Raw genomic sequence first — 22,223 nt, 5'->3', positions numbered from 1 at the left:
TTTATTGATTCATTAATTTCATAAAAACAAATCAGTGAATTTTGATATAACTTTTATTTTTTATAACATTATTTTTTTAATTCCAAAGGATGGGGCAGAGACACATGTTTAAAGTTCTCAGCATTTGATAGGCTAAAGCAGGATAATTAAGCCGGGTGGTGGTGGGGCACACCTTTAATTCCAGCACTTGGGAGGCAGAGGCAGGCAGATCTCTGAGTTTGAGGCCAGCAGCCTGATCTGCAAGAGCTAGTTCCAGGACAGGCTCCAAAAGCCACGGAGAAACCCTGTCTCAAAAAATCAAATGAAAAAAAAAATCAGGATAATTAAAAGAAAGTTCAGGGTCAAACTTTTTCTAAATATAACATTTGTCTGAATTTTGTCTCATTTGCTTAATCATTCTTTAAATGTAATATGTATAACTGTGTAGGTTTTTCTGGCCCAGTATTTCCATGTTCTCACCCTCCCACCCCTCTCTTTTTCTTAATAGGTCTCATGCAGCACAGTCTAGCTTCAAACTCAGTAGACAGCTGACAATGACTTTGACCTACAGATCCCCGTCTCTAGCTCCCAGGTCGTAAGATCACAGGCATGTGCCACCACACAAATACAAACTGTTTTCTTACATAAACCTAATAATCAAAATTTTAACAAGCTATTGATGTAATGGCAAAAGCCTGTATTAAAATTTTATTTTTTCTTTGGGGAAGTGTATATGGTGCGGCTTTGCTGGAGGAAGTACATTTCTGCAGGCAGGCTTGGAGATTAAAACTCTGTACCACTTTAAGTTGGTTCTCTACTTCAGGATTGTGATTCAAAATGTGAGCTATCAACTTCCTGCTCCTCTCACCATGCCCGCTTCCCCACCATGACTATTATTCCTCTGGACCCATAAGCCAAAAATAAACCCTTTCTTCTATACGTTGTTTTTAGTCGTGCTTTATCACAGTCATAGAAAAGTAACTAACAGAGACGTTGATAATGAGAGTAGGCTGCTGTTGCTTTGACAAATATGACCATTGTTATTATTATTATTTGGAGCAATGTGGAAAACCTTATAGCTTTGGTTGACTTCTGTAAGCAGAGTTTAGCAAGCTGTTCAGTAGGTTCCTGGAAGAGAGCAGCACTGAGACTAATGCAGATGGCAAAGGCCCAGCTCAAGAGGTTTCAGAGGTAGGCAACATCAGCAACTGTGCTCGAAGCCATTCTTGTGACATTCTGGCAAAGAAACCTGGCTGTCTTCTGCCATTGACTTTGTGCTATGGGACCCTGTATGCTGTGAATATGTGTTGTTCTCGTTGGTTGATAAATAAAGCTACTTTGGCCTATGGCAAGGCAGGATAGAGCCAGACAAGAAATTCAAGTAGAGACACAGGTGAGGAAGGACAGAGTCTAGGAGACGCCAGCCAGCCAGCTGCTGAGGAAGCAAGACACGCTGAAAACGAGGTCACATGGCAATACATAGATTAATAGAAATGGGTTAAATTAAATATAAGAGCTAGATAGTAATAAGCCTGAGCCACTGGTCAAACATTTATAAGTAATATTAAGCTTCTAAGTGGTTCTTTTAAAAGTGGCTGAGGCACTAGGCAGGATGAAAAGCCTCCATTTACAGGCCTGAGAATCTGATGGAGGCTAAATGAAAAAGTAATAGACTATCTTAGTTAGGGTTCCTATTGCTATGAAGCGACACCATGACCACCATAACTCTTTCTTTCTTACAAAGGAAAACATTTAATTATGGTGGCTCACTTACAGTTCAGAGGTTCAGTCCATTATCATCATGGTGGGATATGGGGCCATGCAGGCAGATATGGTACTGGAAAGGTAGCTGGCTGGCAGGCAACAGGAAGTGGTCTGAGTCACTGGAAAGTATCTTGGGCATATATGAGATCTCAAAGTCTGTCTCTATAGTGACACACTTCCTCTAACAAAGCAAATCTCCTAATAGTGCCACTCCCTTTGGGGGCCATTTTCTTTCAAACCACCACATGGACCAATTTCTTTGATAGATGTAATTTCAAGATAGCATAATAGTGAACTTTGGTATGATTGTTATTAATGACTCTTATACAAGTCTACAGTAAAAAAGAGCAAGTGGGGCAGAAAGAAATAAAATGTGCACAGTTAAACAAAAAGAGCACCAGAAAACATAATGCTGCAGTCAAGGCTAGTGTTGTGCTGCAATTATTGAGATTGGTGCCCTTAAGGAGAGTCCTACTCTGCCCTGGGACAAAGTAGGGAGACCTCGGGACAAGATCCCAGTCAGCTAAGCTTCCAATATGTAAAATAGCCTACGGGGTTTTCTGCTCTTTGAAAGCAACTGAATATTGCTACTAATTGGGTCAACTGAAGGTGTATCCAACCAGAGCTGGAGGCAGCCTTGGCAGTGCCAGCCAGTGTGGTACTGACTTTAGAGGCATGAAGCATACCAGTGTAAAGGGGGTGTGGATACTTCCTCTGCAGTTCCAGAGAGCTGCTGAGATCAGGCAGCATGTGGCTGGAAAGGCAGTGAGACAAAAATGTGATTCATGTAGGACCTAGTTTTGGAATGTTAGGGATGTTCAGAGATTTTAATTTAAACACTAGGAGAATGCCTCACATCATTATAAAAGGGCATATTATACTTTATTATAACTTTCTGAATTTTATAAACATTTACTTAAAATTCATATTTTTAAATAGTTAGGGCAAGTACTAACAATTTACCAATCTTAAAAATGCAAGATTCCTTTAAGTAAAAGAAATTATACAACTCTAAATATCTCCTGTGGGTCAAACAATGCTTATTAAATGGTTAACTATTAGTCTGATACTCAATTTTAATCATTTAAGATTAGCTTAAAGAAATTTAAGCTAATTTAGGGGCTGGAGAGATGGCTCAGACGTTAAGAGCATTGCCTTCTCTTCCAAAGGTCCTGAGTTCAATTCTCAGCAACCACATGGTGGCTCACAACCATCTGTAATGAGGTCTGGTACCCTCTTCTGGCCTGAGACATATACACAGACAGAATATTGTATACATAATAAATAAATATTAAAAAAGAAATTATTGATTTATAATCAATCCTCACAATAAAAAATTGCATTTGGCATTAGCACCAGTCTCACCAAAAGCCCAAACAAGTGTAATAAAATAGTTAGGCTTCCAAGTCAGGCATCATGGTACACACCTGTAACACCAGCACCTGGGAGATGGAGGCATTAGGATTAGGAGTTTATGGCCAGCCTCAGCAACATAGTGAGGCTGGGTGACACTAGACAAGTCATTTTATTAAAAAAAATAAATAGTGCATTTTAATTTCTTTTCAGAAAACTCTGACTTTGTAAGACTATCAGCAGAATTAACCCACTCCAAGAACACTGCCACAGTTAGAAATTCCAACACTAATGCTATTCTAATTTCCTAACTTTGGGACAGTATTAAGTTAATTCTGTGAATTTGAGTTAATTGAGTGACTTTGACTGAAGCAGCATGGTAATACACATTAATTAGAAAAGCCAAGCAGATGCAACTAGAAAATTTACAAATGAAAAATGGAAGATGTGGGGATGGGGAAGAGAATGTAATAGTAAAAGCTATTACAGTTACCATTAGCAATATGTAAAAATAGGTGGGATGTGAAATTTCTCGATATAGTCTAAAGCAGCTGCTGCTGTCCCCCTACCCACTTTGAGGTCTGAGCCTTATGTTGGCCTTAAACGCCTGATCTTGATCCTCCTATCTCTAGCCCCCAAGCACTGTGGTTACAGGTACCGCCACCACATCCACCTTATAATTTCTTTTTAAAGAGCAACTTTACCATTCGCTTAATATTTACTGATCTATTTTATTCATGTGGATTCAAATTCTGGTATGTTCAAATCCAAGTGATTTTTCCACATCTAAGAGTCAAGGCTGCCACCTAGGTAAAATATATTGCCTCTGGCATTAGTACATACAGAGAAAAGCAAGAGTACATTGGGTTGGGGAGATTAAAGAAATTCGGAGCAGCAATTAGTTGATTCACCTGTTTCTCAAAGGATCTAACTGATGGCAGAGAAACTAGACTTACCAAGAATGTAATATGGGAAAACTAAATCTTAAAACAACAAACAAATAGCTACTTAAATTGGTTACGATGCACACACACAGATACACACACACACACACAAATACGATGTTCAAATTATAAAAGCAAGCCACCAAAGATTCATCCCCCAAGTAACAATATCACAAGCATAACTTTATACACCTGACTGCTCCTTCGCTAGCCCTCAGGCGGCAACCATTAAAATGAATTTTATGCTCTGCCCTGCTTTTTTTTTCCCATTATAATCTTAACACACATGATTGTTTGTGCTTGCTCTTAATCTTTAAAGGCTGTGTGCTGTCCTCCACGAAGTGGTTCCTTCATTCACTGTATTTTAAAGACCCCATCCATTCTACTGTCATGGTTATTTGTTCTTTTCCACTTGTTTTAGAGTCATTCATGCCATTCCCCCGATTACTCTTTTAGGAAAGAAAAAAAAAGTTTTTCTTTGTTTCATTCTCAGTATGTTAACCCTACCTAAGTTGTTTCCAGTTAGACGTTACTCAGATTTAGCACACAGCTTTTGTGTGGGAGGTTTTGAGAATTAAAGTTAGGTTGCAAGAGTAGAGATGGCTTGACAGTACCAAGCATCCTGACACTGTCAACAGACAAGTTCATAGAAACAGAAAAGACAACGTGTGGGGCCACATAGTATACTCCCTTTGCTCACAGAGAGCACCTCAGAACAACAACATCCAGGGAAGAGATACCTACGGCATTTAGGGACTTTAGGAAGTGCCACCGTTGCTGGACAGAACTGAGTTCCCTCAAAACGCGGAAGCATAAAAAGCCAGCGCAGTAGACACTGGATGCGTTGTCACACAAACCGCGCTCGGCTGGAAACAGCCTCCGCACGATAAAGAGCCCGAGTGTGTGTGTGTGAAGAAAGGGGTGTGCGGGGCGGGGGGCAGGGCCAGCGCCCCATCTTGCCCCTGCCGACCCTCTCTCACTATTCTGGACAAAGCAGCCTCGCGACAGACCAGCGACAGGGCCGTGACTATACTCTCCAAGTCAGTGGTCCACAGATCTCTGGTCGGACTGTTTGGGAGGTGCTCTGCCTCCTACTTCCGGTGGCGGAGAGGAGCGGTTGCTATGGTAATCTGAAAAAGGCGGAGGTCCGTCCGGCTGCGCTGAGAGATTCGCAAAACTACTGAAGAAAATTGGCTGCTCTTCTTGGTGTGTGAGCTGAAATTAGGTAGCCACCGGCACCCCCTCTCGCTCTCTCACTCGCTCTGCCCCTCACTGTGTGGCTGCCTCTCCCACCAGCTACGTTTACTTTTGTGTCCTAACGGCCTGTGCCTGCCCCTGAAACACAGGGATCCAGCAGCACTGTGGCCTGCGGAATACAAAACGGAGAGAGCTTGTCTCTGATTAGCTGTGGCTGTTACATGGTGCAGCCACGGTGACTGGATGGCTCTCTCTGTTTTCACTCGGCCCTTTAGACGCCGTAGGCGCTTGGTAACAGTTTATTTTTCCTGCTTATTGTGTGTCTGGTTATTTATGGAGCCGTTTGCTACAATGTAGTCTCCAGGCCCCTGTCTCAGTCTTGGTCTAGAGTTTTAAATAAAAGGGGGTTTCCGAGCCCTAGGGGTGCAATTATACATATATTTAAGCTTCAGTTTAGACTCTCTTCATAGGAAGGGAAAGAATAGAATTCTGGAACATTTCTGCCCTGGGAGTTCCATGTGAGAATAACCCTATTTGGAAAGAGCATTTGAAGAAGATCCTTAAAAATATGTTTTTAAATTGCTGGCTGTAAAGTGAGTGCTCGTTCTTCCTTATTGGAACAGTTTTCTTTCACATTTGTGAGATGGCGTGCACGCATATGTGTTTAAAACTGATGTTTAATTATGGCGGTACCAATTTGCAGTAACCAGACTGTGACACCGCATCCCTGTGGGGTCCTTCTAAATCTGGTGTAATATGAAAGTGTCAGGCAGGCGGTCTGTGTATTATAAATAGGGTACTTCATCCATGATAAGCGATTATTATCTTTCTTTCCCAAGTGTAAAAGACCTACATAATTCAAGAAGGTGCCAGTGATTTAGGCCTCCCGAGTAAGAATCCAATGAGTCCTGAAGGGGACTCTACCTGTGTCATCTTATTGTTCAACGTGAGCTATTCAATTTATTAGATTGAAATGTATTTTTAGAAGTCAACGCAGGCTAAAGTAATGTTGGAAAGCCATTAGACCACCAGCACAATTTAGCACCTCATAGTAGCCTTTGTTCAATAAACCTTCATCCACATTAACGGAAGAAACCACTGAATTTTCACAGCTTACTGCTAACTGGGTGACATCACTGTCCCTCAATCTCATCATCTGTAAAATGGACAAAAAGTACCTGGTCAGTGTAGTAAAGGATGAGATAAGATGTATGATTGTGTATTAATGTCTTGTGAGCAGAGGCTCTGTATGGACCCCAAATATTACTGCTAATGAAGGAACTCAGTAAAGCCCAATGGTAATAAATGAGACTTCAGCTAGTCAGTGATTTGGCACGTGCTGTGTTATAGAAATGTTAATGAAACGAGTTAATTAATCCTGCTCTGGAGGGTGGGTGTCACCTGCAGCTGATTTATATAAAACAGCCCGCTGTTAGGGAGTGTCACCCCTCTATAGTTTCTTCAGCATGACTGTGTCCTGCAGTATTCTGTGTACTTCCTGTTTGTAAACAGATGGAATCTTAGCAACCTTTTGAAGTCTCCCATGACCTCTTGTTTTGAGATGATAGGTGTATACATTTTCTTTGTTCTGATTTCTTTTATATTATACTACAACTTTGTTCTTTGAGATATTTTATATTTGAGGAATTATATATGTGTGTGTATGTATAATTAGAAATCAATTGTTAAAGATTTTATTTAACATACTGATGAATTCATATAGATGTTATAACATTTGCCTTTTTTATTCTATGTGTAAAATCTTTAATAGCCCAATGCCCCTCCTCATGGTGGTACATTTGCATTTTAGTTAATTTACCTAGACTAAAGTAAAATTTTTAATTGTTTTCTAATAGAATGGCCGGCAGTCCTGGAAGTGATGCTGCTTTGGGTACTCAGAAATCAATGTTTTGGGGGAGTCCCCGAAAAAAGAAATTTCCACTAACTGAGCAGGAGGCATTTTATATGAACTGCAGAGCCGCCTACTTAACTATCTTCAAAAGCAGCCTGGAAAACATTATTTCTAAGGACCAACTTTACCTAGGTAAATTCTTACCTGATTTGTTGAAAGTTATTAGACTGAAAAGTCTGAATTAGAATTACGTCATTGAGTCACGCCAGTTTCACAGTGAAACAAGCAACAGAACTGTAAGAAGCAATAACTGTTTCTATGGTTACATATTCTAGGGGCTTCTAAATTATACACATATATATCTGCATATATATGGAGGGGGACTGTGTATCCAGAGCTTCTATCAGTTACTTAAGTTGCTTAAGCGTCGTTACTGTTGCCGCTTTTCAGTTGTCCTTGTGGTGCTTTAGATTTGTAATAACAGAATCAAAACCCTTTTGCCGTCTGACTCACTAGTCTGAATTTGGACTTGCATTAAGAAAAAGATAAAAAAATTTGCAAGACTGGGGTCAAATGACTGTAAAAGAAAAATATAGGTAGATGAAAATTTAGAAGAGAATTGGGGGTTAGGAGGTTTTGTTTCTCATTCTACCCATCATCATATTTTAAAATTCTTCTGGCTGAGAAGTCCTCCACATCGCTGAAGGTGATGTTTACCAGGATGTTAGATAACCTGGAGGGCTGGATGCTGGCAGTCTTCAGTCCCTGGAGGGGTGGATGCTGGCAGTCTTCAGTCCCTGGAGATGGGCAAATGACAGTAGCAGGTAATGCCGATGGTGCATGTCAGTTTCATCAAGGCTAATATTGAGAGCAGAGAAACTGGGTTTCTTTGCCATCTTTAGAAGTAATTTCCTTAAACCAAAATTCTGATGTGTTTCTGCGAAATGTCTTGGGTTTTTATACATATGATCTCTTTCTAAGAAAGTTCATTTGGAGGAATGGTGAAAATTGACAAGATTAAAATATATTTGCTCTCCAAATAGAAGACGTTAATTAAATTGTTAAGGACAAATGCACACGATGGCAGCAATTTTAAAAAATTATCTGTAGCTTTACTTTGACTTACATAATTTTAAATTAGTAAACTTTCGTCTTGAATTTTAAATACTTTTGCTTAATTGGCATATATTAAATAGTATAGACAGAAACTCAGTTAATTAAAACTCCACTTTGCCGCTGTTGGTAAAATATCTGAGTTTTTTTTCTTTTGAAAATAGAAATAGTGGGGGTCTGGAGAGATTGTTCAGGGGTTAGGAGCACTGCCTGCTCTTACAAAGGACCCAGGTTCAATTCCCAGCATCCACATGGCAGCTAACAACTGTCTGTAACCCCAGTTCCAGATCTGACACCTTCACACCATTGCACATAAAATAAAGGACATAATAAATTATTAAAAACAAAAAGAAAATAGAAACAGTGGCTGTGCATGGTGGTGCATGCCTTTAATTCCAGCACTCAGGAGTTAGAGGCAGGTGGATTTCTGTGAGATCAAAGCCTGGTCTGCAGAGAATGTTCCAGGGGAGCCAGGACTGTTCTACAGAGAAGCTTTGTCTCGGGAAAAAAAAAAGGAAGGAATGAAGGAGAGAAAGAAAGAAAGGAAGAAAGGAAACATTGAACTTGTTAACTTGAAAAGTTTAACATACCTTCCTCTGGTATAGTTCTTGTACTGTTAATCAGTTCATATGTATTACTGTCAGCTCTGTGAAATTCTCTGGGCAGAAAACAAATCTGGTTTTGCATTTCTATTGTCATACATGATTTTGGTTTTGGTTTAAGGAATATTCTTTGTAGCACTGTTAAGTTAAAGATAGTTCTTTTTTAAAAATATTTATTTATTTATTATATATACAATATTCTGTCTGCGTGTATGCCTGCGGGTCAGAAGAGGGCACCAGACCCCATTACAGATGGTTGTGAGCCACCATGTGGTTGCTGGGAATTGAACTCAGGACCTTTGGAAAAGCAGGCAATGCTCTTAACCGCTGAGCCATCTCTCCAGCCCAAAGATAGTTCTTACAAAGGAATATGTACATCAGTGGCATGTGTTTCTTACTACTCTTTTTCTTACATGCTTCTGCTCTTAGCATGTAACATATGCTCTGACATTTCCACTCCAAGTCAGTCTCAGCAGGACCAGCGGCACTACAGATACATGGCCAGGCTTAAGTACACCGTAAGCGATCAGTAGACAGACGTCAGCCTTGTAGTGTCCACGGCTAGGGAGACTTCTCAGAGGAGAGACCTTTCCTCCTAAGGACATATTTTGGCATAATTAATTTCATTTTGAGACAGTTATTCTTTTTAAATCAATATTTTAAAAGAAGTGGTGATATAGCTCAATGCTAGAGCCTTTGCACAGGCCTGGAGTTCAAGCCTCGGCACTTAAAAAAAAAAAAAAAGAAGACACACCCATAAGATTCTTAGGCAAATATAGTAGTCAAGCATGAAGGCACAAGCTTACCATCCCAGCACTCAGAAAGCTGAGGCAGGAGGATTATCTTAAGTTTGAGGCCAGTCTGGGACATAGTAGAGACTCTCCAAAATAGGGGGAAAATTGAAATTTTCTTTTGTTATTGATGGTAGTGACAAGTGTTTGCCAAGCTGCTGTTTCTAAGAGTTGGTAAAATGGATTTTCTAAATATTTATCAAAAGAATTTCCTTCCCCAAATAGATTTTTAACCTTCAAATTACAACTTCATTAGGTTCCACTTTACCCTCCCATTCTAGTCAGTGGGGTTGACTAGGAATAGATTCCTAAATGCGTATGCTATTTCTCTAATTCTGTTGGTAAGTGAATTATGGAATTGTTACATATTAGGCAAATACTTAGGGAAGCATGGTAATCAAGGATTTTGTCTGTATCTATATTCAATGCTATACATTTCCATAAAGGTCTTATAAGCAGATAGAAGATGGCAGTTACTATAATGAAAACCTTGAGTTGGTTCAGTGGTTAAAGACATCTACTGCCAGATTTAACAACGGGAGTTTAATCCCTGGGACCCATGAGGTGGAAGAAAAAAATGAACTCTTTAAATCGGCTTCTGCCCTCCACATACATTGTGTGTGTGTGTGTGTGTGTGTGTGTGTGTGTGTGTGTGTGTGTGTCTGTGCACGCACACACACACACACAAAATAAATAAGTGTTAAAAAATTCTGGCTGAACAAGGAGAGATATCTTTATTGAGGGAGCCATTATGGGGCTACCCAAAAACCTGGCACTAGAGAAATTACCAGGAATCCACAAGGATGACCTCAGCTAAGACCCTAAGGCAATAGTGGGGAGGGTGCCTGAACTGACCTTCCCCTGTAGTCAGATTGATGACTATTTTCAATGTCACCATAGAACCTTCATCCAGCCACTGATGGAAGCAGAGCTACAGTGGAAAACTGAGTTGAGCTTCCAAAGAGCAGTCAAAGAGTGAGAGGAGTGAGAATATGAGCAAAGAGGTCAAGATCATAATGGGGACACCCATTGAAACAGCTTACCTCTGAGCTAATGGGAGCTCAACAACTCTGGCTAGATGGGGAATGAACACAACTAGACCCTCTGAATGTGGGTGACAGTGTATGTCTGGGACAGACTGCAGGGCCACTGGCAGGGGCACCATGATTTATCCCTGCTGCTTGTACTGACTTTTTTGGAACTTATTCTCTTTAGATGGTTACCATGCTCAGCCTAGACATATTAGGAAGGCCTTGGTCCTTCCTTAAATCAATGTGCCTTACTCTATCTGAGGAGTGGATGAGGGGTGGGTGCTGATGAAGGTGGAGGGAATGGGAGGAGGAGAGGGAGTAGTTACTGGGCTTGGTATGTAAAAATGAAAAAAAAAGATTGTTTTCTTTTTTAAAAAACAAAAACAAAAAATACAGTAAACAGTTCATTCACTACTAAAAAAAAATTCTGACTGAACAGTGGTTGTGCACACCTTTAATTCCAGCACTCAGGAGGCAGAGGTAGGTAGATCTTTGTGAGTCTGAGGTCAGCCAGGTCTACAGAGCAAGTTCCAGGGCAGCCAGAGCTGCCCCAATAAATAAATAAATGAATAAATGAAAAACAATAAATAAATAAATAAATTGATTGATTGATTGATTGATTGATTCTGTTGGCTGTGTAGGTCATTTCTAAGATGGATTATCTTCTTGTGCTCCTTCCTGTGTCTGTCTGAGTTATCTAAGTACAGTGCATTGAAACAAACTGAAGGATGGGAAAATGTCTTAGTCTTTCAAATGTAAGTCATGGCCACAAGTAGCAATAGTACACTTAACATGTAGACTTTACATAGGCCAGCGAGGTGGCTCAATAAGTAGAGGTGCTTGCCACCAAGCTTGACCTGAGTTCAGTCCGCAGAACCCTCATGGTGGAAGGATAGAGCCAACTACAACAAATTGTCATCTGACCTCCACATTTGGTCTTAGCATGCATGTGCAGGCACATACACAGATAATACTGATGATGATATTAATAATCCACACATACAATAATAATAAATACATAAGATATAAATATTTTAAAAGATGTAGAATTTACATTTATATTACAGAACAACTTTGTACCCAAAAAGCTTGTGTCTCCAAGAACAAAATCATCCTTTGTATGAGTATGTGCAACAAGTGCCCAATAATTGATTTCAATATTTGTATTTATTATGTTGATCTAGTTTCTCTTTCCTTATGGCTATTTCTCTAAGGTGTTTTGTATTTACTAATCTTCATTACATTAAATTGTAGAAAATTCAGATAAACATTTTAGTGTTGATTTATGATGTACATATAGTACACATTCCCATCCAAAATAGTTGGAAATTTCCAATATAATATTTTATAATAAAAATTGGTAGCACAATTCAAGACAGATGCAGCTTAGACATGTAATGCTTTCTTCTCTGATGGTTCATAAGTGTATTAGTTCATGATGGACAGTTACAGAGTAATGTGTAGAAGTCCATTTGCGAATCACTACACCACTTGTCTTCAAATGGACAGGTGTCTGGAATTGCTTCAAGACATTGTACTTAGTGTTGTGTGACGTATACAAATACACAGCCTTTCTGAGATCGTGCCTCTTTTACAGTTATAAAAATACAGTTAGAAAAGAAAGCCATTTAACGGTTGTGGCTGCGTGATGCTTTTCTAAAGGCTGATCAGCTCTCCCTGATTTCTAACAGGGTCATAACTGTAAATGGACTCTTCTTAAAAATTATTACATTTAGTTAAGTATGCTTGTGTGTGTATGAGCATGGATGCACACAATGTGATTGCACTTACATGCATGTGTGGTGCCTCTTTGTGTATGCATGTACACGGCAAAGAATGTAGAGGTCAGAGAACAACTTGTGGGAGTGGGTTCTTTATGCTGTGTGGATCCTGGGGATAGAACTGAAGTTCTTGGGCTTAGTGGCAAGTGCCTTCACCTACTGAGCCATCTCCCTAGCCTTGCAGTGGATGCTTTTGTGAATATATTTTGACATTTAGAACATGGTTGATATTCTGGAGCTCCTACTACCTAACTCTGATGAACAATATAGATGCCACATCTTGTTGACATTAAAATTCTCAAATAAATGAGTTCTTCCATTCACTGAAATATCTGTCAACCCTGAAAAAATAGTCATTTACGCTTTTTGTGGTTACCCCTATGTTCTTAAAAAAAAATTCAGTCAACCTTGTTTTCTCTACTAGTTCTTAGGTAAACCAGCTGGGTCCAGTGTGTCATCCTTGTAATCCCCACACTTTGGAGGCAGAGGCAGGGAGATCACATCAAGTTCAAGGCCAAACCAGATCAACAAAATGAGTTCCAGGCTGGCCTGGGCTACAGAGTGAGAACTTGCCTTAAAAAATAAATTTCTTAAGTAAGCTAGTTAATGACAGTTAAGTAGGTTGAAAACCAAACCAATAGAAGAAGGAAAAAAATCAGTTCTGCCACTAATATGTTAAGTCTCTTTAGCTGGTAGGATAGATATTTTTTGTTTTCAGTAATGAAGTATACAAGGATGTAACTATCTTGAGAAACATACATTGGTGTAACTCTATAGTCAGTAGCAATGGTGATATAGTGACAGATATTGGATTTGCTTGCTAATATATAGGAATTGAAGAAAAATGCTGAAATACCAATTCCAAATGTTATAGTAATATATATCCCTTTTAAAATTGAACAGCTCTTCAACATGCGGGAAGAAGTCCATCTCAAAAGACCATTAATAAGTACTGGACTCCTCAAACTGCCAAACTGAATTTTGATGATTTTTGTATAATTTTAAGCAAGGAAAAACCTACTTCAAAAGCAGAATTGCTAAAATCATTTAAACAATTAGATGTGAATGATGATGGCTCCATTCTACACTCTGACCTTCATAAATATCTAACGAAGGTAAGAACTGTGGGAATTCTATACTGTGCATGTCTCTAAAGCAACTGGAGTCCAGCTTGGGCTACCAAAATCCACTTTAAAGTAAGTATTCTCTCAACAGGTAAAATGAAGGACACAGAGCATTTATAAAGTATTGGCAATCCTTCTCCATGAAAAGTGCTTTATAAATTAAAGAGAAAGTATGAAGTTGAGCCTGTGTTTCAGTCTCCCTGCCCCCCATGTCATTCTTTTCTGCTCAGAACTCTGAGGATCTGTGATTTTCATGTGTTTAGTAAAAAGAAAATAAGCATAAATATGATATGAAATAATTGTGTGTTATTTCATTTTCTTTCTTTTTTTTAAACAGAGGATTTCTCTGGCCTTGAACTCAGGGATCCACCTGCCTCTGCCTCCTGAGTGCTGGGATTATAGGCATGCACCACCAACTCATTTTGTTTCTTGAACACTTAGAAGATATTATTATTCTAACTTCAATATCCATTATTACAGACTCTGTAATATGAATTGTTAAAATCTTGAAATTGAAATTAAGAATATTTTCACAAAATTTAATAATTTCATGAAATTTTATATAATGTAGTTTCATTATTGCTTAATTCTGACTCATAATGAAACCACATATTCAAAATTATTTGTGGAGGAGATTTAAATGTATTTCTAAGTAGGCACTGTACCTTACCCACACCTTTAATTCCAGCAGCTGGGAGAGAGGCAGGCAGATTTCTGAGAGTTCCAGATCAACCCGGTCTACATAGTAAGTACCAGGTCAGCCAGGTTATATAGTGAAACTGACTTAAAAAAACCCAAAAATGTATTTCTACCATCACCATAAATAGCAAAACATTGATTCTGTTGTCTTAAAGTAAATGTTCTCTTCTTTCTAGAGAGGGGAGAAGATGACTGAGGAGGAAGTGAGCGCTGTGGTGAATCTGGCTGACGTAAATGCTAACGGGAAGTTTGACTACATGAAGGTAGATGAGCCCTTATTGACAAAAACCTGCATGCTGTGTAGGGAATCACTTTAATTTTCCCCAGTGCTGCTAATGTATAACTGACAAAATGGTATATATTGATAATGTATACATAGATGCTTTTGATATATGTATACATTGTGAAATGATTAGACCATATCAGATATGTGTGTTTGCTATTGTTGTAGTCAACCAAGGGCCTCATACATGCTAAACACTACCACGAAGCAACTCCAGCCCTTATACAAGTGTTTTTTTTTTTTTTAAATACTGACAAGGGCATAGTTATAAACTGAATACTCACTGTACTTTTAATTTATCCTTTTCAGTCTCACAATTATGATCTGATGATTATATTTAAAATAATATAGGGCAGGCATCCCTAACTTCAACATTCAAAATATGAAATGCTTCACAATCTGAAGCTAAGTTCCATGTGTGAGCCATCTGAGGCCTCCTAAAAGTATTGCATGAAACTTCCTCTGGCTATTTGTATAAGCAGTACATGAAACATAAATGTATTTCTCAGTTAAGACTTAGATACCATAAGATATTCTACTATGTATATGCAAATGCTCCAAAATCTGACATCATCCAAAATACTTTTGGTTAGAGCATTTGGAATAAGGGCCACTCAATCACATAACCAAGTTAAAATACATACAGGTAGGTATACAAACAAGCATAGAGACTCCCTTCAGAAATGAACCTTTTCTAGGCTGGAACAGTCATAAAAATTATTTAGAACAAATGCAAGTCTATGTGTCTTGTTAAAAAAAAAATAAATCACCTCTCCTGGTGTACCATTCATTTTCACTCGGAGTGTGGCCTCACTGATTGACGGCTGCATTTCACCAGGTCGCTTGGGGCTGGGCAGTCTGGTTCAGAGAAAATAACATGAACAACAAGTAAAGTAAGAAACACGTTTCCTTGACTGGCCTCCTCCTTGCCTACTAATATGATATGCCTCCCTTGCCTCCCACCAGCTGACTTTCTTCTATTTCCTTTAGTTTTGTAAATTATATATGACAACCAACGAGCAGTGTCTCAGGACTGCGCTAGAAAGACTGGAGGCTGACAGTAAACTGAGACGCCAGCAGTTTGGAAGCCACATGGAAGGGTCCCCTGAAAGAGGCCCATCTCCAGCACCCAAACCATCACCTAGAATCATAAGAAAAAAGGAGCAGGAAACGTTCTCAAGTAAAGGTATTTACTTTCAATACTAAAATTTTCTTGATTAGAGATGATGGATCATAATTCAGACAATTTCTCTCATCTCCAGTTATCAATAATAAAGTAAATGAGACCGTTCCTAGACTTTCTTAGCAGTAAAAATCTACTGAAGTAAAATTTTATTATGAAACCTCACTTGGCTGTGCTCATTATATTTTATTTAACTAAAATTTCAGACTAAAAGATGACATATTGAAATAAAGAATCTTACATTAGTAGCGCATAAATTAAAACCATTAAGGCCTGATCTATATAAAGCTCTAACTGCATTTCAGTAGAAAGAACAGAGGGAAATGAGAGGAGTGGTAGACTGTGTGGCCCCGTGTCTAGAGATTAACCGCTGCCAAGCACTTTTCATAGAAGACCAAATCACTTCCTTTTACAGGTAACGCAAGCCCTTCCTTGCTGTCAACAACTAGAAAGTTCAAAACATCTGTTTCCTTCACAATTACCATGAGTGCTAATAGTAACCGAGACTCAAAGTTAACAGAGCCAAACCTAAAGGTACAGTACTTTAAATGAACAAAATCAACTTTTTCTGAAAAGTATCTGGCTTTAAGATTATTAATAATTATTGAATGTTCACAGGGAACCAATGGAATTTGTGAACTAATTTGAGTTTTTCCTATAGAATGCAGTATTTCTATTTGTAATATTTTAAATTAGATTTTATTTATTTATGAAAGAGTCAGCTCTTTCCTTGCACCTTGTGGAGTCAGGACAGAATTTGAGTTGTGCACTTTGACTGTAAACACCTTTGTCTGCTGAGCTATCTTGCTGACTTTGGTTATGATGTTTTAAAGTAAAAAGAATGAGCAAGAATATTATTATGTATAAGGTCTTTAGTTTGAAAATGGTGACTCTTCAATTTTTAAATTTGATGAATAGATTAGTTATCTATGTACCTTGACAAGTAAAATTTTTTGTTTTACAAATACTTTCCCTAGGTATTGTGTAAATAAATCATTCATTCAATATCAATTCCTGTGAGAGAAAGACCACAAAGTCACTTTGCTAAGTCAATATTTGTTGAGTGTTAATATTGATCTTCTTCCTTTGTTTTCCCTTTTTAGACTCAACTTTTACTAGTTTTCTTTCAGCAGAAAATAATAGCTACAGAAATATAAAACATTAACTGGAAACTGCTAGGATACATTAAAAATGTGCGCCTGGAGACCTCTGTAGAAGGGGGAATGGTTATGACCGCACACTAGAACTGCTGCTAGAGAACCGGACTGATTGTTCTCCAGAGCTGCATTCTTGTTTCAAATAACAACTCTGTATTTGTTATTGAGCTCTGAAGTCCCTTATATCTTTAAATTGCTAGACAGTGACATTTGTTCTATATTAAAATTTTAAAACATCATCTCTAAGGAATTTTGCTCTGACTGTTTAGGAATCTATACGCCCTAAACAATTTGGTGTGCATGTCCAGTTTGTTCACACATATTTTGTGTTCCAACAGTATTATATTTCACCAATAGAACCTGTTTTCATTTTGTAATTAAGTTAAATGTTAAACTATTAGCCTCATTATGATTTACCTAACTCTAAAGTGTTTAAACTTAGTCATCGTGTAGAGATATAAATATTAATAGATTATATTGAATCATAAGATTTTTCTTTTGCCATTAATACAGTTCCTTTAGGTCAGTCCAACAAATAATTTCTAAAGTAATGTGTGTCTATTATTCTTGGTATAAAATATGGACCTTGAATTGAAGAAATTTCCATTTGATTATTATCTGTCATATGCCAAGTTAGCATAGCATAGTATTTCATTGTTATAATACATATTTATTGATTGAATACTCTGTTAAAAGAGTTTTCTTGGAACTGATCAAAGAGCTCAGAATAACACACCTGAAAGTAAATTCTAGCTATTCCCCTAGTGATTGTGTAAATGGGGGCAGGTTTAACAACCTCTCTTTTGAGTCTGTTTTCTTTAACTATAAATTGGGAATAATATTATTTAATGTATTTTAAAGGATCTAAATTCTTTGTTTGTGTTTGTTTGTTTGTTTTTGTTTTTCAAGACAGAGTTTCTCTATAGCCTTGGCTGTCCTGGAACTAACTCTGTAGAACAGGTTGGCTTCAAACTCACAGAAATCTGTTTGCCTCTGCCTCCCAAGTGCTGGGATTGAAGGCATGTGCCACCATTGCCTGGCCTAAATTGATTTCAAAGCATTTATCATAGTATTAGGGACATAGTCACTTAAATTTAAAAAAAAGTATTACAGACCTAAGACATGACTGCAGTTCTTTATATGGAAATGAAATGAAAGTCTAGTTTAAGAACAGTTATTCTGGAATTGGGTTGTGAATGGAGATGGGAGAAGGACTTACCTGAGAGGCTGATAGCATTATCTGCATGTGTAGTGATGCTAGCTTGGCCTAGGTAGTTCTTGAGTATACTAGGAATGGGATGATTCTAATAGTCAGTCCCAGGATTAGTCTGCAGGCCTTAGTGGTTATAAAAGAAAAAGAGTCTGCTTACATTTTTCATCTAAACATCAAGAAGGAATGTTGGTGATGATTGAAAATTAGATTTTAAAAATACTAAGAATTTAATTATTAAAAGAAGTTGACATACTGTCAACTAAAAAAAGTTGTTTACATTTATTCATTATGTGTACATGCTCATGCAGCAGAGTGCTTGTGGAGGTCAGAGGCCAGCTTGTGGGAGCTGGTTCTCTCCCTCCTGTTTGTGGATCCCAGGGACTGAACTTAGGGAAAGCACCTCTGCCTGCTGAGCCATCTTTGTCAACTTTTTAATCCCTCATTTTTACTATAAATATTAATTTCGTTCAGAAATGTTGGCCTTGCATTTCTTAGCCTTCTTTGTTTATTATCTGGTATTTCTTAGATAAAGTGACCCAAAATTACTGTTATTTTGACTTTTGAGACAGATATCCAAGGCTGTATAGAGTTTTACAGTGTAATCAAGGATAATCTTGAAGTTTTGATCCTCCTGTTCCCACCCTTATCCAAGCGCTGAACACATTGCTAAGTGAGATGGTGCTTTAGTCTGAGGCTTTCTGTCACTCAGCAGGGGTCAGCTCTTTCTGTTGGCATTTTACTTAGAAGCAGTTTTATTTTTGTAGATGTTAAATACATTTGTGGAATTTTAGGACCATTCTAGTATTTAGTTGTGAAAATACAAGATAAATTACTAATAAGACAGCTAAATTAATCTTCTTCAAGTACTTCAAGACAGTTGGTACCTCAGTTTATGTGGACAGAAAAGAGTGGGATCGCACAGAAAGCGAGAGGCTTCAGAAATGTGAATTTGTTGCCATGGGGCAACTATAAGCTAGAGTCTCTCTCCCTGCCCTCTTTCCCTTCCTCCCTTCTTTTTTCCTTCTATGCTTTTGCTCACTTTCTAAGAAGACATGGTCTTGCTGTGTTTGTCCAGGCTGGACTCAAGCTCGCATGCTCGGGCAGTCGTTTGTTTCAGCCTCCTACAGTAGCTGAACTGTAGGCACCATGCTTAGCAGCCAGGTTTTAAATCATATATCCAAACATTTATGAAAGACTTGAATTACAAAAGGAAAGTAGGAATGTGCCAGTAACTGTACATATATGACTTTCTATTGCTCATACTTCAACACTCTATTACTATTCTCTTTTTAATTTTGGATTCTATCTAGTTAGGTTCAGTAATATTCAAGAAATGTCAAGAATTTTCCCTTGAGAGAGGAATAGCTTTAACTTCCTTGCTATAAACCAGTCACTACTGAAATTAGAGTAGGCCACAAGTCATCAGTGGTAAGTTCCAGAAATGTAACCTGCCTGTATTTATACTTTTAATTGGGACTTGCCTAAATATATGTCATCTAAACATGTTTTTATTATATGTGTATGGCACATACCATACAGCACATATATGGTATAAATACATGTATCATACAATATCAAGCTGTTAGTATTCACAGCATGTTATATATGCATAAGCCATGTACATGTGAAGCATACCATATATCATACACAAGTTTCTCTACAAAACAGTACAAGTGCATAATATGATTATGCATATAAATATATAATACAAATTTTTAATGACTCAGTCTTAATGTTTGTTAAAGCACTAGTTATATTTCCTTTTCAAAATGTTAATCAATTGATCCATCAACTAAAAGATAATCCATATTAGTTTTTCTTTATATATCATCTACTTAACCTTTTATTTTTAAGAATTCTTTAGTGACAAAAAATTAAGAGTGTGTTTCAAACAACGAAAGTGAATAGCTTCCTGAAAGGGCATGACACAGCCTCTCGGTAAAGAGTGGAGATGACGACCTCCCGTGCTGTCACGGTGGCAGGTGTGCTTGCAGGAGAATTAGATGTAAGGACAAGTGTTTACCAGAGCGACCTCGGAAAGATGAACATCACTAATCCATTTGCAATCACTATTTTCTACTTTAAAATTTGTAGGTTGTGTCTTTAGTATTTCCTTATTTCTTATGAATGGGATAAGTAAACCATGTGTCACCAGTGAAAGAGTCCTTTGCACTTACAGGAATATTCTCGAATTGGTAGAATCTAGCACCACCTCATGCCCGCTCTAAGAATTACAAGCTGTTTTATTTGTCAAAAAAGTATTACATATGGAATTTCCTCCTCTCTTATTCTAAAATCATTTTAAAACTTAGTGTATGTTCATTTTCTCATAAACACAAACTGTCAGCCATATCTGTATTCTATTCAGACTTATTTATTTGAACAATTCAGAAAATTTCTCAGTATTTTTTTTACTTTTAATGTAGCATGTTGGTTTGGATTCATTCATTCTTAAGGTGTTAGTCTGAACCCAAGATTCCCTTCCTCCCCCCAAAAAAAGCAAAAATAAAAAACCTTGAAAGTCTTGTTTTAAATAAAATTTCAAGTTGAATAAGCACTGTATGTTTAATAAGTTTTTTGAATCTAAAGAAGCCCACTGTTTGTTTATAAGCAGTGCTGCTGGAGGTCTCCCTGGTGGTGTTATTTACCGTTCTTCTTTCGGGGTCAGTCATGTGGCACTTGCCCTACCTTTGTGTAGGGATTCCCTGCTGTTTCCAGGCCTGTTAGCCTCAGTGTAATATTACAGTATGGAGTTTGGCAGTCTTCCATAGAAACTCACAAATTCTTTTTCTTTTATAGCATTTTTTTTTTCAGAACTGGAACATGGGAAAGATATCTAATAAAAATGTTAACCTTCTCAGCTAGATTTTTAAAGCCATTTCTTATCAGCCCTTGGCACTGCCCCCAGAAGAACTGCCATGAGCAACTTCTCTTTAGTTTTCCAAATGCCACAAATCACATTAACTACTAATATTCTAAACAAAGTACATTTAAGGAAAACAAGTTCCTTTAGGGTGGTGAGAAGGCTCAGTGGGTAGAATCTTGACAACTTGAGTTCAATCCCCAGATCCCAGTGGAAGGAGGGAACCAACTTTAAAAATATGGAGAGCTGCTGTATTTAAGCTAAACACTTTAGTTTGCTCAGCCCTTAAGAGTATAAATATTTCAGAATGATAATGCTCCATCATTGTATCATTTACTGTATATGTTTATGTTATATATTATATTATTGATTTGTAATATAAACATGAAACTTCATTTAAAGCTCCCTTTAGAAAATCATGGTAGTTTTTTGTTGGTGTATTTTATTTTTGAGAAAGGGTCTCACTGTAGCACTGGCTCGCCTGGAACTCTGAGTATGCCAAAGTGGCCACAAACTTGCAGACATCTTTCTATTTCTGCTTATAATCTTTGGATTATAAGCAAAGTCGCTGTGCCCAGTATTCATGGCAGATATTAAATGTAAAGTAGATCAGAACTCAACATACAACTGGTAGATGGGAGAGGAAGACTTCTGAAGTCTGTGAGAACTGTGATATCATGCCTGCCGTGTTGTTTTCCAACCTTTGCTTCTCTATCAAAATGGATGTCCTAGATTGCCTTTAGACCCTCTCTATCTTTACAATGAGCTGACATCTCTGATGATATGTTGCAAGATCTGAAATTCTCCCAAACCCTCCAGATTGTAAACAGTAACCTGATGCCACAAGTACAAACCCCACATCTGCCCTCATGTGATGGCTGTACCCCAGCTGGTGGCATGTGCTGCATACTTAGGTGCTGTGTTACAGTGGCTTTACCCTGTAATGATTTGTTTCTTGTGCTTGTTTAATAAAATGCTGATTTGCCAGTAGCCAGGCAAGAGGTAAAGGCAGGGCAATGAGAACAGGAGAATTCTGAGAAGAGGAAATGGTCGGTCCGCAGTCATCACAGAGAAAGCCAGACACAGAGTAAGCAAGATGAGACTGCCTCACTGATGAAAAAGGTACCAAGCCACGTGGCTAATACAGACAAGAATTATGGGCTAATATAAGTTATAAGAGTTAATAAGAAGCCTGAGCTAATAGGCCAACCAGTTTATAGTTCATATAAGACTCTGTGTGTTTCTTTGGGATGAACGACTTTGGGACCAGGCAGGACAGAAACCTCTGTCAACC

General features: G+C 38.0%; 2 protein-coding genes across 4 annotated transcripts in view; one reads left to right on the top strand and one right to left on the bottom strand.

Annotated features, from left to right (window-relative positions):
• LOC119817253 (integrin subunit beta 3 binding protein) overlaps window positions 1-4,830 on the bottom strand; it is a 47,973-nt gene extending 43,143 nt beyond the window's left edge. Inside the window, exon 1 of the mRNA XM_042055366.1 lies at window positions 4,785-4,830. The gene's annotated coding sequence lies outside the window, so the exon portion shown is untranslated. The remainder of the gene's footprint in view (window positions 1-4,784) is intronic.
• Window positions 4,831-5,093: 263 nt separating this feature from the next.
• Window positions 5,094-22,223, top strand: part of Efcab7 (EF-hand calcium binding domain 7) — a 50,946-nt gene continuing 33,816 nt past the window's right edge. For 2 of the 3 annotated variants that reach the window (XM_038335256.1, XM_038335258.1), the window contains exons 1-6: window positions 5,170-5,265; window positions 7,094-7,281; window positions 13,311-13,522; window positions 14,407-14,493; window positions 15,504-15,699; window positions 16,112-16,230. In XM_038335256.1, the coding sequence (XP_038191184.1) occupies window positions 7,095-7,281; window positions 13,311-13,522; window positions 14,407-14,493; window positions 15,504-15,699; window positions 16,112-16,230 (801 nt within the window). In that variant the 5' untranslated portion in view covers window positions 5,170-5,265; window position 7,094. Of the gene's footprint in view, window positions 5,266-7,093; window positions 7,282-13,310; window positions 13,523-14,406; window positions 14,494-15,503; window positions 15,700-16,111; window positions 16,231-22,223 lie in introns of all 3 variants that reach the window. The other variant, XM_038335257.1, reaches the window with a different exon arrangement.

Source organism: Arvicola amphibius, chromosome 6 (genome assembly GCF_903992535.2).
Source record: "Arvicola amphibius chromosome 6, mArvAmp1.2, whole genome shotgun sequence".
Taxonomy (NCBI): Eukaryota; Metazoa; Chordata; class Mammalia; order Rodentia; family Cricetidae; genus Arvicola; species Arvicola amphibius.
The sequence above is the reverse complement of the archived record's forward strand: the minus strand, read 5'-3'. Positions and strand labels throughout refer to the sequence as shown.